The 19,849-nt window shown below is 45.7% G+C and overlaps 1 protein-coding gene and 1 long non-coding RNA gene across 14 annotated transcripts in view; one reads left to right on the forward strand and one right to left on the reverse strand.

Annotated features, from left to right (window-relative positions):
- The window catches only part of LOC111840101 (uncharacterized), a 63,021-nt gene that overhangs the window by 3,469 nt on the left and 39,703 nt on the right, over positions 1–19,849 (forward strand). For 7 of the 13 annotated variants that reach the window (XM_072699597.1, XM_072699598.1, XM_072699603.1 and 4 more), the window contains exons 2-4: positions 12,289–12,488; positions 13,919–13,975; positions 14,240–14,302. In XM_072699597.1, the coding sequence (XP_072555698.1) occupies positions 12,308–12,488; positions 13,919–13,975; positions 14,240–14,302 (301 nt within the window). In that variant the 5' untranslated portion in view covers positions 12,289–12,307. Of the gene's footprint in view, positions 1–12,288; positions 12,489–13,918; positions 13,976–14,239; positions 14,303–16,338; positions 18,212–19,849 lie in introns of those variants that run through there. The other 6 variants (XM_072699600.1, XM_072699602.1, XM_023804560.2 and 3 more) reach the window with 3 other exon arrangements.
- LOC111840104 (uncharacterized) lies at positions 8,183–17,732 on the reverse strand. The gene is made up of 3 exons (XR_011982655.1): positions 17,637–17,732; positions 8,503–8,720; positions 8,183–8,392 (listed from the first exon to the last, which is right to left on the reverse strand). It is a non-coding gene; the product is annotated as an uncharacterized lncRNA (long non-coding RNA).

Raw genomic sequence — 19,849 nt, forward strand, 5'->3', positions numbered from 1 at the left:
TCACATTTCCATGAATGTTTCATGATCCTCTAAGCAAAAGCAAAACCCCATTCAATAGAAAATAGTCGATTTAAAGAATTAAAGTATTTTTTATCACTGTAACTGATAGGAAAATGAATACTTTTGTAAGCTAGTACTGGTTTAAAATAGTACTAATTTTCTCAGTAAATGAACTGAATTGGAGGGAAATTCTACTGAAAATCATTATTACCACTTTCACTTCAATGGCTTGCAGGAGTGAATTTCCATTTATAAATTACTTATGTATTATTCTGTTCATAAGGTACCTATTAATAGCACAAATGGCATACCTTTATTGTGCCATCATTTTGTGCCGAACTCGAGTGGAATCTCTTCCATTTTTTTGATTATGTAAACCTCCCGTGTTGCACATCTTTAGTTCCTCGTTGTGCTGTAACCTGTGCGCAGTGAGAGCGTCAAACATCAAATCAATTTGCAGGGCTAGCACTTATTTTTTACTCAGTCAGTCACATCAGCCTGCAGTATTAATGTACAGTAATGGTGTTGGGTAAACTGACATTCACGTTTTGCTGCACTAGAGAAAAGAGAAGATAAAGAGGACTGTCTTCTCATTTGTCTTTTTCGCACAGCAGTACTATCGGTGCATTTTAGAATTGAAATTAAAGTAGCTAATTGGAAAATGCAAACATGGAAAGAAGTAGAGTAAATAGAAGAGTAAATTATTGGAAAGTATACTTGGATTTGGTGAATGAGACATGGATCGAGTATCCACCTTGAAGGTCAGAGAAGGGGATACGCTCCTCATTTCCATGATTCCTGTGCCTCTGCTTTCCGTATTGTTTCTGAGTGGAATTCTTTGTAATATATTATTGTCCGTTGGCTAAAAGTGCTCTCTGTCCCCATGGCACAAGGCTGGTATTATGGGATTCTGCCAGGCTGGCATTATGCAGCAGCTTGGGCAGCATGTACAGCGTAAGTACAATTCAGTCAAAAGTCAAATGGGTGGAAAAAAACAAATAACACTTCAGCAGTGTTTTTCTTCAGTTTAGATAATAATGAAGGTAGGATCTTCGGAGTTTTGGGGTCTCATGAACGGGCATAGGGAGCTTGCAGGCCTTAAGTCTCAAATGGTTCTTTTTACTTTTCTTCTTTTTTTTACAATTATTTTTTACAAGCATCCTTGTGTTGCTATGCATGGCAGTTTCTGGACTGAGCCTTGGATATCCTCCGATCTGCCATAAGGTGCTCGTTTCTCGAAATACTAGTTATTATGCAACATAACATTGGGTTTCGGATTCTGCAGCTCCGTTGCTGCTTCCTGTCTGAGCCGTAAGCCGGAATCCATTTGGCTCTGAGTTGTATTGATCCCAAATTGTCGATGAATATCCTGTGATGGTCTACAGAGACATGGCTATTGAGACAGTCAGTCCCATCCTGCACCCCCCCCCACAACATAACATCCTTGATCTCCTTTCAATTTCATGATGGCAGCTAATAGTTTTAATGCACACGCTCTAGCATGGTTGGTTAGGTTTTTGGTGCTACACTGTCTGCAGAATTATTAGGCAAGTATTATTCCTGGAGTTAATTTTCAGCAAAACTTAGGCAGGATTATAAAAGTGAATTTAGAAGATTTCTTATTCCCAATTTATTTAGAGAGAAAACTACACATTTTTCTTTCACGTCGAAAATAAATAAAAGAAAAACGCGTAATTAATGCTGTGCACAATCAGAAACTATGTTGGTTTTTCTCTCTTTTCTATCAACAGAAATAATAATAAAAAACAATTTTAGTTATTCAGTCTATATAAAGAATAACAATATTTTAACTTTTCTATAGTCTATTCTACACGGTCTAATGTCCTGTAAATGGTAAAATGGTAAATGGACTGCATTTTATATAGCGCTTTTCTACTACTACAAGTACTCAAAGCGCTGTACAATTTATGCCTCACATTCACGTGCCCGTGTGCCTGTGTAGTCACCTTTCTTTTTAATGACAATCATGAGCCTGTTGTCCATTGATCCAGTCAAGTTTCCTATTCGCTCACATCCTATATTAGCTGAGGCAGGTAGGATCGCCTCCCAGACGCTGCTCTGAGACATGTACTGTTTGCTACCTTGGTAAATCTCATGCTTTACTAAGTCCTGGTATTTCTCAATGGGGTTTAAGTCAGGTGATGAAGGGACCATGACCTTTCCAGCCATTCTTGCCCAATCTATAGAATACCTTGATGCCTTGTCCTGCATGAATATCATAATCTTTTTGAAAGCTGCTGGCTACTTCTTGTACCAGTGATTGAAGGAAGAAGGTATCTTCAAGAAATTGGCAGTAGATCATGTAGTTAATTTTTACACTATCTTTAAGGTCGGAAAGATCCTACAAATTCATCACTGATAATTGCTGCCCACACCATTACTCGTACTCCACCTTGTGGATAGTGGAAGAAGGTGTTTTTCCATTGGCCCATTCATCTGGTTTATCAAGAGTCAGTATCATTTCATCTGTCCACAAAACCTTTGTAAAATCACTCTTGAGTGGTGTTCGTGCCCGTGTGCCTTATTGAGTTGAGTCCCTGTCCCAGCCTTTGTGACCTTAGCAATGTCACGTACAGTAGCAACCTGCTACTAGTATTTCCAAAGATTCCATTCAGATTGTGCATTTGATGGTAAAGAGTTTCTGGAAGTCTGATCATGTTTTAAAAGTTTGGCAGTTTCAACTGTTTTGCGTCCCTCTCACAGGCATATTGCCATCTTTGTTTGTTTGTTTGCCTATTTATTTCTTTATTTGTTTGTTTGTGTTCTCTGTCAGGTCCTTTTTGTTCCATTTTGTTAGTAATAGAAATAATTCACCTGATAGGGTTGCACGGTGGTGTAGTGGTTAGCACTGTTGTCTCACACCTCTGGGACCTGGGTTTGAGTCTCCACCATAGCTCCTTTTTTGGAGTTGGCATGTTCTTCCCGTGTCATCATGGGGTTTCCTCCGGGTACTCCAGTTTTCCCCCACAGTCCAAAATCATGCTGAAGCTAATTGAAATTATGAAATTGTCCATAGGTGCGACTGGTGTGTGTGTCATGCGATGGGTTAGCTCCCCGTCCTGGGTTATTCCCTGCCTTACGCCTGTAGCTTCCAACCCTCATGAACCTGCATAGGACAAGCAGGTACAGAAAACGGATGGATGGGTGGATGGAATTTGCTTCATAATTCTGTACAGGGAACTATCTACAGTTTCATGATTTACTCCGATCAGAAAGTCCTCAGACCATATATGGAGGATGCCCCACTAAACAGTCCACTCTGAACTTGGGATTAATGTGGACTGAAAATGCTGACCTGAAGAGAAGATAAAAAAAATCTGCATGCTGTGTTCATTGGGAAGATAGGTGAGTTGGAGAATCGTAGCCTGTCATTTCTAGCATCCAGTCCTGCACTGCCATAGACATAAATACTGTAGATACTAAATGTACTGTAGGTGGCGATGGCTTCAGTATGTGGTCAGTTTGGGTCCAGCTGAAAGTACAGAAGGTTCTTGGAAATACAGTAGAGAAGTAGCTAAATGAGCAATTATATGTGTAAATGCCGATGGATCCTGAGCCCTGTGAATGATCATTTTCAGCTTATTCTTTAGATTCTGTGGCCTGCCACTCACCCTATACAGCCAGGATCCCCAGTTCCAGACCTGGAGGGCCAGAATCCAACACAGTTTGCAGATTTCCCTGCGCAGACGCATCTGAATTAGCGAATTGACAGGTTTAGTAGCGTGTCTGAGTGGGGAATTCTGCAAACTGTATCGTGAACTGGTCCTCCAGGACTGGAATTAGGGAACCCTGCTTTACAGTGAACAAACTCGCCTCTCGGAACAACTGACAACAGTCAGGATGCGGAGGAAGGAAATTTTTATTGACATGTATCATAGGACTTTGGTCCAAAGTCATTGCATAGCTCGCAAATTGTTTGCATACAATTAAATTGCTATATAAAAAGTTGATTTACATACAGATATTTTCGCACTGATGAGTAAAAACATTATGACCACCCCCATGTGACACAAATAATGCTGACTATCTTGTAAAAACAGTGCCTGTGAAGATCTGGGATGTATTAGATAGTAAGTTAAAACTGGGTATAGGCTGCCCCCAGGATACGAACAAGATCCGTTCCTTAAGTCTGTCTTTAACTTGAATTTGTAAGTTGGGAAAAATAATAATGCAGTACATAATAAAAGTCATAATAATAATAATAATTATAATTATTATTATTATACAGTAATAATGAAAGTGACTACATACGGTACTGTACTGTACCTCTTGCTGACGAACCGCTGAAGCCGTGCAATATTTTCAAACGCGTCACACAAGTAGTGAGTGTGTTCGTTATTATGAACCATTGTATTTAACTCAAATTTTTATTGTAGTAGGCTTTATGGCCATCTGTTCATAAGTTACAGTTGGATGTGTGGCCAGGGGCGTGGCCAGGGGGGGTGGCTAGGAGCGTGGCTATTGCCTTGGGTCACAGCAGCGATAGCAGGGCTCTGATTAATGGGCTGCACAAGGGGGCAAATTAGTGAGAAATGTCCCCAGAACAAGTGGCTTATGCTTGGGAGAGTCCCTGTATCACGTGTGCGGCGGGTCACCACCATCCTGCATGCGCGAGAATCTGCCGTCACGCTCTGGACTCATCGTGTGTCCGACATCATCAGTCAGGCATGTCGGGGGCGAATGGGATTAAGTACAGAAGGCTGCAGTGGCCTTTTGAAAGAATCTGCCGTCTCATTGAGGTAGCGGTGCATAAGACCTGGAGCAAAGGAGTGAGAGACGGCGGCTTGGAGAAGGCGAGCATCAGTGCGGCATGAGAGGCCGGTGGAGGCTCTGACACACAGTCCCTGACCTCCCGCTCAGCCAGTAAGCCTCCCGTCACACTGCAGTTGTCCAATGCATGACATTTTTATATTTCGAGCCCCTCCTAGACCTCTAGTGGAAGTGTTGGCGCAGCCCCCTGCTGAACAAGCATGGTCAGTTGGTACCTTTGAATTTTTTTATGCCGTCTACAGGAATTCAGTCCAACTTGGAATTAGTCATTGTTGTAAATATGGATCCAAGAAATTATTAGAATAAACTTTGTTTTGCATGTTAGACTGCATCCATAATGGCATCGTCTTTCCCAGAAGAAAAGAACAGCTTTTACTGTTAGATTCCTGTGTGTCTGACAATAAAAGCTGTATGACTGGGAGAACAGAGTATGACTTTTAAAATACAACGTCAAGCAGTAAACTGTGGTTAATATCTGATTACCGTAAATCTCTTTAACTCTCAACAAGTCGCTTTCTTGGTGTTGCAGTTGGTCTGTGTGCCAGGAATGTTCACTTTTTAAAAGTCTGGGCCAGATCCTGATTTGTGTTGGCCCAGGATTACTGTAGGATCTGCAGATGGTTTTTGGACTAGCAGTTTGTTAGCAACGGCTGTATCGTTTAGTGTCAGAGTATCTGTACTGTTTACTGAGAAAGGTTCCACAAAAATGTCCTCCTGTAAGAAATGTCACGCCTGGTTTGTTGTTATGCTGACTTCTTGCTTGTATTGACATTGTGCCATATTGGCATGGAGTTTTCTGTTTGTTTTCCTACCATCTAGGGCCAGCAGGTCATTGTATGGAAATTTGAATTGTGCTTTATTATTATCCTTGTCTCCATCCCCACATATTTTGTAAGCAATATAAATGGCATAGTAAACGATGTGGAATGAGCAGGAACAGGCTAAGGAGATGAGAATATAAACATATAGCATATGCCCACTGGCGGAGCAGATGCAGCGCAGTAAATCTGACACGGGGACGCGACGCGATATCTGAGGACATGTGCCCACACCTGAATCTTGCAGCGCAGCCTGTTAGCCCCAGGTACACGCCCCCCCCGCCCCACCAGCCACCTGCATCTTGCTCTGCGGAGGGCTTGAGGTGAGCTTCAGGGTACCGTTGGTTTCGCCGTTTCTTGGCACATGTGAAAACCTGCCGTACAAAGTATCATTTTGAGCTTTTATTTTACTGTTTGCGTTTAAGAAGAAAAAACAGCTTAAAACAGCTTATTGCCTCATTGTTAGCAGAAACCCTAGTAGCCGATCACACAAAAAAATTAATCTTTTTGGCACTTGACTGGGAAATTCTCCAGTGATTTAGAATGAAGTTACCAAATTACCAACGGAACAACTGACACATTCAGTGACTATAGATAGAAATATAAATAAATAAACATATAAAAATGATTTTCCAGGGTCATCAGATTTGGCTCCAGCTGGTTATTCTCTGAATCTTAAAACAAGTTTTCACCTGCAGCATGCTTGAGTGTACTGTTTTATAGACCAGAAGATTGATAGAGAAACAATGTCACATTAATATATCATCAGTCATGACAGCGCGGGATATTAATCTTTTTTATCTTTTGTTCTATCTGTTCTCTGGCTGCCTTTTTCCCTTTTATATCTGATGAGTAAGAGTCCTAAAATGCAATAAAGGAATCTAATTTCGTTTTATTAAACAAAAAGATTGTTATGTTGGGGGTGGGGGGTGGCTTTTGGCTTATTGGGAACGACGTTGTTTAGAGTTTGGTCTGGGGTGCGGTTATCACCTTGTGCAGGGGGCCCTGGCTGGATTGCGTGACTGTGAGTCATTGCTGAGTCACCCCCCTAATCCAGGGAAGGGGGGAGGGGGAGACTTCACCGTGGAATTTCAGGCATCTCCCCTGTCCCTGGAAAAGTGGTTTGCTCCCAGAGTTATCACTTACTACCAAGAGCGAACTTCATCATGTCTGTAGCTTTATGTAAAATAAACATGCTGACTCCAGTAGGCCCTGCTCTGACTCATATGTTGATTCAGATTGTCCGTGTTACAATATTAACTTTTGCATATTTCAGTGTCTGAAGACGTTTCTTTTAGTTGAAATTAAGCATACGTGTGACTTTTTTGGTCAAAATGTTTTACTATCTGGCAGAGATTCAGGCATCTCTTGGTGATTGTTGCGTGGGAACAAGCCCACAAAAACTGGATAAGGAGTCTCTGTCAGCCGCCTCCTGTCAGCTAGAGGTTGAAGGGAGAGCCCTACCTGGTCCCAGTGGGATGGCCCAGTCCTGAACGACGTCGGCTTAATGGCCCAGTCCCGAGCGACGTCGGCTTAGGGAGTGGCAGAAACAGACTGTCATTGTGGCAAGTCACAAGCCTGGTGCGGTGACATTCGGTGTCGATGAAGCGTGGGGAGGAATGGGGGGGGGGGGGTCCTCTGAAATTCATAATGGATTATTTGTAAGTTGTTTGGGGGGGAAAACAATGGTAGGGTAGCCAGAGGGAGACTTTACAAAAAAAGGGAGATAAGATTCCTTTAAGAAGTAAGTATACCATATAGAGAAAAGCGAGCTAATCCGGTCCGGTCTGTTCATTACTCTCTCCAGTGGGACGGCATTTATGCAGTTTCTTCAGACAGAAGGACCAGGGGGCAGGGGGGGGTCTGTTGGCTGCCTCCCGTGTACAGGATGCATTTGCGACTGTAATGTACAGCTGGTCACATATTCGACCCTGAAAAGTTTTTCCCCTGAATATGATTGTTGGTCCTTTATGGTAATGGAAGTTTGCCTGCTTTATTTAATCTGTCACAGCTGTTAGTTCAAAATATTTTGCCGTTGACATATTTTTCAAATCACGGCCCTCAAGGTCCGAACACTGCTGGGTTTCCAGCCTTAGCTTTACCTGTGAGCCATGTGTGAAGCCTTTGGCCAGTCAGAATCCGTAATTACTACCTGGGAGAACTGAAAACAAGGCGTGGATATGGAATCAAGAGCCCTGACATATTATAATAAGTAGCTGTTTATATTGGGAAAAGTAAAAATAAAATGAAATGAAATGATGAAAATTTTATTTGCCATTTGCGAGTTCAGGTACATTGGAATGCTTCTTTTCATGTATCCCATCATGCTCTCCTTTGAGACACAAACACGTGTACAGGTGAGAGTGAAGCCTGGGGTCTGAGCTCGGGGTTTATTCAGCACCCCTGGGCCACTATATCCAGGGGTGAGACTTGAACCCTGATCTTCCACGGCTATGGCAGTGAGCCGGAACACATCTCCAGGATGCCAGGACCCAGAATGCTAAAAATAATTAACTAATAAAAATTATTTATGAATGAATAAGTAAATAAATACCAATGGCCATTTGTGTTTCTTCAGCTGTGGCTTGTTTATTATTTTATGCGATTAGTTTCCACTTCCGGGATCTTCTAGGAGATGCGGACATTGTGGGACTGACCGAAAGCCTCGGAGCTCAGTCTGTGCCTCCTGACAGCAAGCTCAAGAGCGGGGTTGTCACCCGAAAGCCGCTTCGGAGCCTGTCCCGTAATGACCAGAGCGGGGAGTGTGACCGTGTCGATTGTTACTTCAGGGGGATAAAACAAAAAACAAAGAAGTGGCCATGAGGGGACAGAGGAGGGCAGCTGCTGACCCAGACAGCCCCCCCAGAGTGTGTCTGTCATCCCCAGTGCTTACCCAGGACAGGGTCGGCTGTTCAGCCACCCAGAGGGTGCTGGATTGTGGTGATGCGGCCTGGCTGAGAGGGTCTGGCTGACTGTTGCTGACCTCCAGTATCCCTGTGTTAATGTCGGGGTGACTGGGCCTGTAGGAGAGCGGTCAGACCTGCCCAGTAGGCTGAATGCCTGCGTCTGGATCAGGGGGCTCAAAGCGGGCAACTTCAGCCATTTTTTGAGCTGAAAGACAAGCGAGAGATAATAAAAAAATGATCTTGGAGTCAGTAATTCTCTGTTCAGCACCGGCCCAAATGTAGACCAAATGTAGATTTTTTTAAAAATTCTCAATTGAAAATGAAAGATTGATCTGCAGGCCAGATTTAATAATGAATGAAAAATATGTTGGAAGCCACATAAAACTGTCTCTGGCCAGATGTATGAGTTTGTTTGATTTTCCAAGGGGTCAGAGGTTACATTATCCAGGTTTTATTTTTAATTCCTTATTTACGCAAGGACATTGGGAACAAAATTAATTTCTTCAAATAAAACAAGGGGCATATTTTAGCATAACAACTCATCTTGCTTTTGGGCTTTAGAGATAAAATCTAAAATACCCGCGTTGGCAGACTAAATGTAGACATAGAGCTGGTGACTTTCAGACAGCCCTGGGGCATTGTGGGTAACGCCATTCAGACTTGACACCATGCTCTCCTGACGGCAGGTGGTGCCGTCATGATATTAATGTGAGATTTATCGTGCTTGCAGCTTTATTTCCTTGAGGTAATTTAATCAGTGAATCATCTCCCTCTTTTTTCATGTTTTTTGAGAAGTGGCTAACCCTGGCAGCTTTACAGAGTGCCAGCGCTTGGCAGCACTGGTGGGTGTTGGGTTGGGGGGTGGGAGGCTGCTGGGGGGTGGGAGGGTGCATCAGGGGCAGGTTAAATATGGAAGGGCAGCACATCGGCTGTCTGATGGCTGTGTGGAAATATGCAGGATGCTCCGCCTTCACGGCTGTCGCAGTCCCGCGTGGGGGCAAATTCCACGCTTTGCTGCTGCCACTGTACCCAGAGGCCGGGTTTCGCCCCTCAGTGGGGTTGGTGTGATACACTCCCTAGGTCCCCCCCTCCCTCCCCCCAACTTTGTGGTTTTAGTGTGAAAGGTAACGATAAACATGGAGCCCGGGGTGGTCAGAATATTATACCTCACTGCTCTGAAGTCAGGCTTTAAATGAAATACCACTTGGCAGGGTGCTATGATCCCCCACCCCCACCCCCACCCCCACCCCCCATTTGCTGAATATATCAGTTACTTAAAGTTGAAAAAAAATGCTCCCCAAGGCTGCTGATATACCTCAAGATTTAGTGACATCCCTAAGAATGGCACTGGCAGCACGCAAACCTGTGTTTGCAATGGGAGCTGTCCATAGGGGGAGCCACTGAGCTGTTTGAGACGGAATACTAGTGGTGTCCATAGGGGGAGCCACTGAGCTGTTTGAGACGGAATACTAGTGGTGTCCATAGGGGGAGCCACTGAGCTGTTTGAGACGGAATACTAGTGGTGTCCATAAGGGGGAGCCACTGAGCTGTTTGAGACGGAATACTAGTGGTGTCCATAAGGGGGAGCCACTGAGCTGTTTGAGACGGAATACTAGTGGTGTCCATAAGGGGGAGCCACTGAGCTGTTTGAGACGGAATACTAGTGGTGTCCATAAGGGGGAGCCACTGAGCTGTTTGAGACGGAATACTAGTGGTGTCCATAGGGGGAGCCACTGAGCTGTTTGAGACGGAATACTAGTGGTGTCCATAGGGGGAGCCACTGAGCTGTTTGAGACGGAATACTAGTGGTGTCCATAAGGGGGAGCCACTGAGCTGTTTGAGACGGAATACTAGTGGTGTCCATAGGGGGAGCCACTGAGCTGTTTGAGACGGAATACTAGTGGTGTCCATAAGGGGGAGCCACTGAGCTGTTTGAGACGGAATACTAGTGGTGTCCATAAGGGGGAGCCACTGAGCTGTTTGAGACGGAATACTAGTGGTGTCCATAGGGGGAGCCACTGAGCTGTTTGAGACGGAATACTAGTGGTGTCCATAAGGGGGAGCCACTGAGCTGTTTGAGACGGAATACTAGTGGTGTCCATAGGGGGAGCCACTGAGCTGTTTGAGACGGAATACTAGTGGTGTCCATAAGGGGGAGCCACTGAGCTGTTTGAGACGGAATACTAGTGGTGTCCATAGGGGGAGCCACTGAGCTGTTTGAGACGGAATACTAGTGGTGTCCATAAGGGGGAGCCACTGAGCTGTTTGAGACGGAATACTAGTGGTGTCCATAAGGGGGAGCCACTGAGCTGTTTGAGACGGAATACTAGTGGTGTCCATAGGGGGAGCCACTGAGCTGTTTGAGACGGAATACTAGTGGTGTCCATAAGGGGGAGCCACTGAGCTGTTTGAGACGGAATACTAGTGGTGTCCATAGGGGGAGCCGCTGAGCTGTTTGAGACGGAATACTAGTGGTGTCCATAGGGGGAGCCGCTGAGTTGTTTAAGAAAGAATACTAGAGGTGTTAGGCAACGTCAGCTGTTTACAGAAGCAAAATTTTTGATGGTTTTTACTACCCAGTGTGGCTCTGAATCTTACCTCTTTGATATTATCATTTTAATGGAGTTATAGTGCAATTATAATTGTATTCTAGTTGTCATCCAAGGAAATGGGGAGGCAAGAGGAAGTGAGTTTATGTGGGGGAGACTGCTGAGGGTTTAGGGAGAGCCAGACAGAAGAGTTAAGAAGGAGCCTTGTGAGTTTAGGCCAGAATTGGGCAGATCAGGATCAGTCTTTGGAACCAATCTATGCCAGGCTAATAACATCGCTGTCTTAGGAAACAACCTGTGGCAGGCTTATTACATTGTGTTCTTAGGAATGAATCTTTGGCAGGCTTATTACATCACTGTGTTAGGAACCAATCTCTGCTAGGCTTATTACATCACTGTGTTAGGAACCAATCTCTGCTAGGCTTATTACATCACTGTGTTAGGAACCAATCTCTGCTAGGCTTATTACATCACTGTCTTAGGAACCAATCTCTGCTAGGCTTATTGCATCACATTCTTAGGACCCAATCTCTGCCAGGTTTATTAGATTGTGACCTTACCTTTATTACCAACTAAACGCTCTTCTATGAGCCTTCTGTTTGACATCCCTGACTGGCAACGCCTATTGGCAGCTTCCTCTATCTGAGCCCCCCAGCACAGTCTGCCCCCTGGTGGACCTCTTTGGTATGATGGCAAATGTTCGCAAAACTGGGACCAGGAGAGAGGCCTCCTCTTCATGCCGGTCTGCACGCCTGGTCCCAGCACAGCAGTAGTGTATGTTTCTTTTAGGAGACAATTCCTGAGAGAACTGAAAAGAGATGCAGCGGCTCACTACAGTGTCACCTTTCCTGGGGTGTGGGTTCAGTTCTTGCCCTTGGCTCTGTGTGTGGAGTTTGCATCTTCTTCTGTTTACATGGACTCCTAGGTGGCCTGTTTTCCTCACACTGTCCAAAATAATGCATTTATATGAACTGGTACCTCAAAATTGTCTCTAAATCATTAAGCGCTGTTGAAGTTTTCTGCCTTGCCCTGTGATTGCGTGTGTGAGTGTCCTGCGATGGACTGGCATAACGTTTCAGCCTTATTTTCTGCCTTATATGCTTATAAGCCTGCTTATAGTGGGAGATGATCTAATGGTCGTGAGTATCCAGTAAATCCAGTAAATCTCTGGATGCCTTGAAAGCCACCTCATAACTTTGTTTGACCTGTGCTTCCCCGCAACAGCGTGACCATCTCCAGGACAATGGCAGACCTGAACCTGGGTGATGCCCTCAGCGACAGCGTGCCGCAGATGGACTCCGAGACCCCTGTGCAGAGGGACTTCATCGCCGCCCTGGAGGCGGAAGGCTTTGATGACAAGGTCGGAGAGACTGTGGACAAGATGGACTACGTGCCACTTCTGGATCCTGACAGCCAGCAGGAAGGTGAGGGGTGGAGAAGCGTGGGCCAGATGTGGGGGGTGGGGGGGTGGAGGTTGGTGATGGATAAGGAGATTTTACAGAATATAGGTAAAAGAGGTTTAAATTGTTTTGCCCGACAACACAGGCACAAGTCAAATAGTGGAAAGTAAAGCATGTCTGCTTTGTATAATGATATTGTTCAAACCACAGGTAGAAAGTTCAGGTTCAGTAAGTACAAATCCAGAAGTAAGTACAAATCCAGACCAAGATTTTGTTTCAACTAACCAGTTGCGTATAAAGACTCACATTAACAGAGAACTCAACTCAATCTCATTAAGTTCTTAATCGATAATGAGACTTGGAAAGTTTCTAATCTCCTTAATCACAGTTACCAGGTTAAGTGTTCATCAGGTTAAGTGTCCATGAACTGGTTAGCTCAAATTGAACTTGAACTGCTCAAGCCAGCTTTGAAGCAGCTAATTCCATTCTTAATCTCCTTGGGATATCTGCTCTAAATGAAGTTCGCTAGGGAGAAGGGAGTTTAAGGGTTCTAGCTCAGACCATATGAAACACGTGTGTACAGAGCCCAGGGTGCTGTGACCCTGTGCAGAAGAGCCCAAGGCTCGTTTCCCACCTGCCCTCTCTGACAGTAAGATCACATGTGCATCCTAAGGGAATGAGCCGCTCTGGAATTACAGTAAACCAGTAAGCCAGGCAAATGCTGGTAGGCCGGGCTGCTTCTGAATGGAGGTGGGCATCGTGGCAGTAAGATTTGGTGTAAACGTGCAGTGTCACTCTCGGACAAGTATCAAAAGGTCCTCGGGGACCCCCAATCCAGTCCTCGGGGACCCCCAATCCAGTCCTCGGGGACCCCCAGACAGTCCTTGGGGACCCCCAATCCAGTCCTCGGGGACCCCAATCCAGTCCTCGGGGACCCGCAGACAGTCCTCAGGGACCCCCAGACAGTCCTCGGGGGCCCCCAATCCAGTCCTCGGGGACCCCCAGACAGTCCTCGGGGACCCCCAATCCAGTCCTCGGGGACCCCCAGACAGTCCACATTTTTGCTCCAGGGAGCTGGGAGCGAGCATCAATGTGTGGGTCCCCGAGGAGCAGGTTGGTACTGTAAGCACCCCTATGGGGAATGAGATGTATGTTTGCATGTTTGTCGTGGGATGCTAAGACGTATGTGTGTGTATGTGGGTGTATGTGTGTCTGTCTGTCTGTCTGTGTGTGATTGCAGATGCAGGTACAATTGCAAAGCTGAGGCAATAGTTGTAATAATTGATTTATTGGCAAAATAATATTTTGTGGCTTCAAGGAGGTAGTGTAGATGTTTTGGAGTATGGCAGCCTGCCCAGCGGTGAAGACTGTGTGTGTGTGTGTGTGTGTGTGTGTGTGTGTGTGCGTGTTTGTCCTGGGAAGGTGAAGATGTGTCTATCTGCATGTGTGAGCAGATGGAGCCTCAGTGAAGAAGCAGGGGCCGCAGAAGGTCAAGGGGGAGCAGGGACCTGGTAAGAACCAGCACCCCTCCAGCCCGGACTGCACGCCTCATTACTTCATTTCTTAAGTTCCATCCCACCTTTTTGCTCCTCAGTTTATTAATTTCTCTGGTTGTGCTTCCTGTTAATTTTCGCTCCTTGTATCACGCTGCTGATTGAGCGATGGGGACCTTTCGCAAATGTGCATGTCGCCCATACAGTACCATTGAGTTCTGTGTGCATCCAATCGTGCTGTGCGCTATTTTACACAGCCACGGTAATAACCGCATTTTACAGAGGCGGCCCAGGTGAACATAGGCACCACAACGGGCAGTCTACCCCCTGATCTTGATGTCAGAGGTAAACCTCTTGGCCTGATCCTCTGCATTTCCAAAATATACAGCATAAATAGTGAATATTGTTAAATGATAACGAACCATTTCGTTAATCAACATTAAAAATCGGCATCCACAAAGACCGACATCAGAATTAATGGCACCCTGGCCTCCCATGGGGGCGATGTTCCAAATGTCCTGATTGGTTCATTGGTTAGTGCTGGGGTCTAGTTCTGTCTAACCCAGCTGTCCGTAATCATGGCAACCTGTTGATGCTTTTTCACAAAACAGTATGAAATATGGGTTGAAATTTAGCACTTCTGTAAAAGCTGGAATAACCAGGCACTCATTTTCAGTATTAAAAACCTTAATTTCCTTGGCAACTTAATTGCTATGTCTGAAATGCATGGATACCCTGGGTGTCCCTGCTTATAACCTGCCTCAGACTCTCAGCTAAATACTGCATATATTTATAAAGTATAGTCACCTTCTTAATGATATGAATAACTGCCCCCACCTAATGTGAGGGGGATGGGTGATATCACACCCGTCACTGTCAGTGGCTCTAGTGAGATGAGATCGTCAAGCTCACCCTCTTGTGGCCGACCAACTTGCGTCATCTGGTTAGGATCCGTGCAGCGGAGGGTTAAGGCCAGCGGAATGGGAGGACGCCCCATGTTTGTTGCGGGTGGCTTCCGCTTTCCTCCTCTGTCAGAAGTGAGATGGCACCCCCTTGTGTACGGCAGTCAGGATCTCTCCAGAGCAGAGACTGTACATTCTGTCCTGTAAGCCTTAAGCTTTCTGTCTGCATTCAGCGGCGCTTTGTTCATTCTCTTGATTCTGCTCAGTTTTGCATTTTCTCACATTTCCTTTGTTCTCCCCTTGAGTTTGTTTGCCTCTGAAAATCTCTACGATGGCATGGGGGCGGGGCGGTGGGCTGGGCATGAGTCTCAGTGTGAGGTGTGGATAGCTATGACATCATCGGTGACATTTTCTAGCTCCTACACCCGACTACAAAGCTTTTTTCACCCCCTGCATAGGTGGTCAGGGTGCACTGGCTCCCCCTGCTGTCACGCTGTGAATTCATGAACCCTCTTTTCTGTGATTTGGCTGATTGGATTACGTGTATTGTGCTCAGTGTGCACATACTGCAGGCCCGGAGATGTTGAGAATATTTTCTTTTGGAATTATTCACTCGGCGTCCCTTATCGTCGAGATTCAATTAATGAGGGACGTCAGTCAGAGCAAAAGCCAGCGCACGTCGCCATCACTGTGCTTGATTTGGATGCCAGTCGGAGGCTCTGGGTACGGAAAGTAGGGTATGAACACTGTATGCAAATGTGCATCTTCATGCCTCGTCATTAGGTACGAGCACCTGCCATGTTGTGACTGAGCCCCATCCAGGCTCACGTCTATCCTGAAGCCTTTACAGCAAGGCAATCTTCCAGTGCGGCTCAAGTTCTTAGTTACTCAGATGCTTTAGACGTGGGTCCTACTCCGTGTATAAAAAGAGATAAGTCAGCCTCTGTGTACGAGACGCAGGCATCCCTGTGCAGTGTCAGATTAACGGTGGAGAGCATCTCTTTTGCTTTTTCCTTTTGAATGGAGTCTCACCCCACGGTGAACTCGGTTCCCCTGACAGTACCAGCCCACGTTTGAATGCATCTCCGGATGAAGCCCAAAGTCGCCTCCGGGTGGCACTGATGTGCCATAGTTTAGGCGTGTGTGTCTTATCATTCTGATGTTCAGCTCACGCTCCTGCGCTCCGTTTATCATTGTTGTCATGGGATAAAAGTGACATCAGCTGATCTGCTTTCTGGGTCACTTAAATGAGAACATGAGCTGTAGACGTTAGGAGCGGTTATTGGAAACTGCTACCTGCCTGTGGTGGGGGGGGTGGGGGGGGGGTATGTGTGCGAATCCACCAGCTTTAATCTGATTCCGTACTAACCAACATTCTTATTCTCTCCCTTTCACTCCCCCCACCCCCCCCTCGCCTGCCTGTCTTCCCCCCTCCCGATCATGCTTGCCCCCCCTTCCCAAAATCCACACTGTAGAAGATTAGACTGCGGCTGGCTTGACTTTCACCTCTCCTTCGACCCCCCCTTCGTCAGTCTCCCAGTCTCCTCTTTCCTCCTCTTCTCAGTGCCACGCTTAAATCCCGACCTATAGGAACCCCGAGGCCCCTCCCACCCCGAGGCCCCTCCCACCCCGAGGCCCCTCCCACCGACGGGGTCACTGCGGGGGCCGCTGTCTGAGAGCTGAGAGGAGCTGACCTGTACCCGTCACAGAATCGCAAACATTACCTTGTCAGTCTGATTTCGAGGTCTGATATCTTCTAGCACAGCCCCGTATCGGCGATTTGGCCACACCGGTGCGACTGTGAACCTCACATGACGCTCCAAAGCACCCCCCCGCTACCATGTCCAGCATTAAATTAAGACAGGAAGATGGTGGGTTATGCTGAAGGAACGAAGAGTCCAGATGTGGCTGACGTCCCTGTCCTCATCTGAGCAGGAGACCTGACCCTGGGTGATGTGCTACGGATCCAGCAGTGTCCACAAGGGGGTGCGATGAGCCCTGCTTCATCATTTGTACCTCAAGAGTGTAAAGTCGGAAGGGATCGTGGCAGAAGTGGACAGATGAAGAAAGCTGGACCCTTTGCTGCCTGACATGCCTAAGTCCCAGCACCCCCTTCCTCCCTGCCCGCCCCTTCATTGGTCCCCTGGCCACATCACCCACACCCTGATCTCAAGCGTATGCCTCTGCTCCTGTCATGTCAGGCTCTTCAGTCCCAGACTGGTCAACCTCACTCACCCGAAATCCCAGCCCCTCCCCACCCCCCCAGCACTCAGACAATAAATCTGCCCAAAGCAGGCTCTCACAGTTCTGTCTCCTCTCTTACAGTCTGCACTCAACAGCTTTTACGTACAGTAAGCTCTGCTTCCAGGCTGTTTTGCTGACATTGCGCTGGATTGCTTTGCCATAATTTATGCTTTGGATTCTTTTTAATATATTTTTGACATTTTTTCTCCGTGTGTGTGTGTCCATGTGTGTGTGTGTGTGTGACAGAGAGAAAGAGAGAGAGACTGGCCAACTTTAGAACAGGAAGCATTAACCATTGTAATACATTTATATACTATTTATTTAGCAGATATTTTTATTCAAAGCGACGCACGTTTTTTAGAAGTCCCTGGAGCAGTTACAAAGGACCCAATGGTAAAATCACTCTGCTAACCCTGGGATTTGAACCAGAAACCTTCTGATCACAGGCACAGCATCCTGTCCCATTGAGCACCGGACCGGGGCCCTTGTAATAAATTATAACGTTTGATTTTCGTATATATTTATCCACTTACCTGTGGTCTCCGGTGAGCACACTGCATTGCAATGATTTAAGGTTCTCAGTAGAGTCTCAACAAATATCAGATTCTTCCAAAGAACCTGAGATTTCCCTTCATGGTCAGTGCTGAGGTTTAGTCTGTAGGCCAACAGCTGTGGTTGGGTTACAGATCCTCCTCCATATGCAGGCAGAGCCCTGTGTGACGATGGGATGCATCGACTGGCCGCCTCTGCCCCATTAAGAACATTCCATCTCCTCACTTCGGTGCCACCATTGCTAATTGTTATGATTGGTTCACTTAGCATGTGACTTCATCCAAAGTGCCCACTTTTACCAACTCTGCATGCGTAGCTCCCAAGAGTAGGAGAGGCTCTCCTAGGAACAAACCAAGCCAATGAGAAGTGGATTAATATTCTGCAGCTTCTCCAGCTTGAGCTTAATATACCCCCGCCTCCCATTTTATCCAAACCGTTGGCTGTGGAGGTACTTTTGACCCCCTTTTGGAATATGCAGTGGAACAGACCAAGACTTGGCTTAAAATAGCTTTTTATTCCGTTTTTTCTCAAAAGATAATTAAACGCAACTTCTGAGGTAGGTGTTCTGAACTTCCGATGGCAGACCAGCCGCCTTCCTGCTCCTGGCTGACCTGATGAGGTTTCGGTCTCCTTGCATGAGGCTCTTCAGTATTCGGTTTGGAACGACTCCCATAAAAAGAGACTTGACTAGTCTTGGGCAGATACTGCCCTTGTCTTGATTTAAGGGTAACCGTGGACCTGCCATTGAGTGTGTGCCTGAATATGTGTGCATTGGTTATTTTGCTCATTTTTTTGTTGTGTCTTTTAGTTCGGCAGTTTAATGCATCTGTTGTCACTTCTTGGTGATATTTATAGTCAGCCTTCCGCAGTTTACCTCCATCTTCAGATTCAGAACTTCTACATCTGGACTTAGGATTCCCTGTTTTTCTACTTATGGTTTTCCGTTATCTTGATCCTTCGTTCTGCTTTCCTTTTATTTTAATTTCAAAGCAATCCAGCCAGAGATGCATACTTCCGTAAAAAGGCACCATAACTGCATACTTAATCAAAATAAAATTATGACTGAAATTGAGTCCCTGAGCATCCATTTTGTCTTGTAACCCAATATCCTAGTTCAGCTACGGCAGGTTTTGAGGAAAACATCATCATTTGCTTACCTACTACACATACGGGTGGACGCTCAAAAGACTTTGAAACCTATTTTGTCAGTTTTGTTGTCAGCATAGTTACTGTGGTTTGCCTTTGAGGGGCAGAATACGTGCAGTTCGGCTGTCTCGGACAAGAGTGCATTTGGGGAGACAGAGAGGACATTTGACAGATCACTGAGAGCAAAAATGCTGAACTGCTGAATAGAAATTTTAGCCTCAGCACAGTGAGGTTGTTAATGGCAGAATTGGGTACAAAACAAGTTGGCAGGAGTCACAATTTACAGTTATGGGTTAGGGTGGGAGTCCCAGGGAGGGCTTGTGGCTACGTATCCCAGAATCCTCTAGATTCTCTTTCAGTGATAGCGCCTGTTTTTGAGGGCATTGTGTAAGTTTGTGTGTGTATGTACACAAAGTGCTCTTTATATCCTGTCTGTTCTTACACTCAGCTAATAAATTAAACTCTTAACGCATTCACAGGATTCTGTGTAAAATTATTTCTCTGCCTAAGCCACCCGTCTGAACATGGTACAGGCTGCCCCGTCTCTGCCCCCAAGTTAACCCCCCCGTAAGTAACATGGTTAAATAGTAATATATGGTTAGAAAATTGTTTTGTAATCCTGAAATGCTGTGTATTTAAGGATTAAACAGAAATTTCATTTATAGTAATATTTCACAGTGACATATTTATTGGGTACCTTTTTGTCAAGTCAATATATTTACTACATGTCTAGCCTTTGAGTTTAGCCATTCAGTCCTCCGTCACAACTGTTAAAATATACTATACTATAGTAATGTGCCCAAATGACAATTCTGTACATTGAACAAAATCCATAGTTTTTGAAACTCATAAAATTAGTAAGGAAGTTGGTATGGAATGAGGAGTAGGACCCATGTGGAATGAGGAGTAGGACCCATGTGGAATGAGGAGTAGGACCCATGTGGAATGAGGAGTAGGACCCATGTGGAATGAGGCACACCCCCAGGAATATCCTGTCTGGAGTTTGCATGTCCTGCATGTGGTGGCAGTGGTGGCTTGATGGTTAAGG

This window comes from Paramormyrops kingsleyae, chromosome 15 (genome assembly GCF_048594095.1).
Source record: "Paramormyrops kingsleyae isolate MSU_618 chromosome 15, PKINGS_0.4, whole genome shotgun sequence".
Classification (NCBI taxonomy): domain Eukaryota; kingdom Metazoa; phylum Chordata; class Actinopteri; order Osteoglossiformes; family Mormyridae; genus Paramormyrops; species Paramormyrops kingsleyae.